The sequence below is a fragment of the Engystomops pustulosus genome, chromosome 10, assembly GCF_040894005.1.
Source record: "Engystomops pustulosus chromosome 10, aEngPut4.maternal, whole genome shotgun sequence".
Classification (NCBI taxonomy): Eukaryota; Metazoa; Chordata; class Amphibia; order Anura; family Leptodactylidae; genus Engystomops; species Engystomops pustulosus.
The window spans coordinates 3,953,883-3,955,564 of record NC_092420.1 but is presented as its reverse complement, the minus strand read 5'-3'; the positions used below and the strand labels follow the sequence as shown (position 1 = coordinate 3,955,564).

The 1,682-nt window shown below is 42.6% G+C and overlaps 1 protein-coding gene across 1 annotated transcript; it reads right to left on the bottom strand.

Annotated features, from left to right (window-relative positions):
- Positions 1 to 233: 233 nt before the first annotated feature.
- Positions 234 to 1,412, bottom strand: LOC140104694 (olfactory receptor 5AR1-like). Its single transcript, XM_072128332.1, has 2 exons — positions 1,320 to 1,412; positions 234 to 1,220 (listed from the first exon to the last, which is right to left on the bottom strand). Exons 1-2 carry the CDS (start codon positions 1,410 to 1,412, stop codon positions 234 to 236), a joined length of 1,080 nt encoding a protein of 359 aa, XP_071984433.1.
- Between the last annotated feature and the right edge of the window lie 270 nt (positions 1,413 to 1,682).

The window sequence follows — 1,682 nt, the reverse complement described above, 5'->3', positions numbered from 1 at the left end:
GTTATGAGCTTAAAAAAAAAAAGGAAAGAATTTAAATTTCTTCTGAAAAGAATGCGGTGAAAACTGGTACTAAAAGTGGGCAAATCGTGTTTGTCCTGAAGACATAAAAAACTGGACCTTCACAAGACAGAACTTCTCCCACCAAGACTTAAGCAGCAGTGGGTCTGGGCACTTTCAGGTGCTGTTACTAATTCAGCAAAAAAACCCTGTGGATTTATTTTGTCGGTTTATCTTCATCTCCTTGTAGCAGTGTCTGGATGCAGCCGGTGTATATGTAACGCTCTCTGCAGTGCGGCCTTCAGGTCTTTACTCCTCAGGCCGTAGATTAAGGGGTTCAGTAAGGGGGTGATCAGGGTGTAGATCACAGTGAGCACCTGATTCAGTGTAAGGAAATTACTTGTGATGGGAACCAGGTAGGTAAACGTTAGTGATGCATAAAAAATTACAACCACAGTCAGATGAGACGTACAGGTGGAGAAAGCTTTACTCTTCCCATCACTGGTGCCGATTCTGAGCACTGCCCTAAATATTCTGACATAGGGGTAAAATGTGATAACAAAGGTTGCACTGCCAATAATACTCCCTAAAACTAATAAGACTATGACATTGATTGTAGGATCAGTACAGGAGATCTGGAACAAATGCGGCAAATCACAAAAGAAATTCCGGATAAAATTGGGACCACAGAAGGTCAATCTTCTCAAAAATGAGTTAAAAATGATGGGGACCAGGAAACCACATGAACAAACTGAAGACATTATCTGAGTACACTTTCCTCCAGACATGAGCTGAGAATAGTGGAGAGGACGGCAGATGGCTACATACCGGTCATAAGACATGGAGGACAACAAGTAAGCCTCAGAACCTGCAAAATACATCACAAAGAAAATCTGTGCTTTACATTCTGTGAGGGACATGGACCAGTGTTGGGTGATGAGATGAGAAAGTAACCTGGGGGCAGTGACTGATGAGAAGGACAAGTCCAAGAAAGCCAAGTTACCAAGAAAGAAATACATGGGTGTATGAAGATGAGCACAAGTAACAACTAGAAGGATGATGAGAAAGTTGGAGAAGACAGTCATCAGGTAGATGAGGAGGAAGAAGATGAAGAGGACATGGATGGTCTTCTGGTTATCCGATAGACTCATGAGAAGAACTCTGGAGATGACTGTCTGGTTCATTCCATTCTGATTCTTCAAATATCTTCTAAAAGTAAAAGACTTATGACAACAGTGAAATATAAAGAGGATGGGACAAAACATGGAAAGACAATGTTCAGATATAATATTTCTGAGATGAAGCATTGATCACTTTTATACTTTATCAGTTCTCCGAGGAGCAGAAGCCGGAGAATCCCCAGACCAAGTCTTGGCAAACCCAAGAATAATGTCATCAGTCTCATGATACTTCATAGTGTAAGAGTTTACTTTTAAAGTTTAAAAGTCTGAGTAAGTTCACAGATAGAAGACAGTGAGACGTGTATCAAACTTTTTGCCGCCGTTTTCCTTGGCTCATCTTTTCTGCCCCTACAACAGTCATCCTTTAATGTTCCCCATTGTCTAGTTTTCTGCTGAGATCCCTGAGTTATTGTCACGGGTGTTCCCGCAACCCACGTCCCGGGTCGCGGGCATACCCTTGCCTCCCTCCGGTCCCTGGCTCCCCAGCTACTCCCAGGGCAAAGT

Coding starts and splice junctions, on each gene's coding strand:
- LOC140104694 (XM_072128332.1), bottom strand. CDS start 1,412: ATGAAGTATCATGAGACTGATGACATTATTCTTGGGTTTGCCAAGACT. Junction 1,221..1,319: donor CTCCTCGGAGAACTGATAAA/GTATAAAAGTGA, acceptor TGTTGTCATAAG/TCTTTTACTTTTAGAAGATA.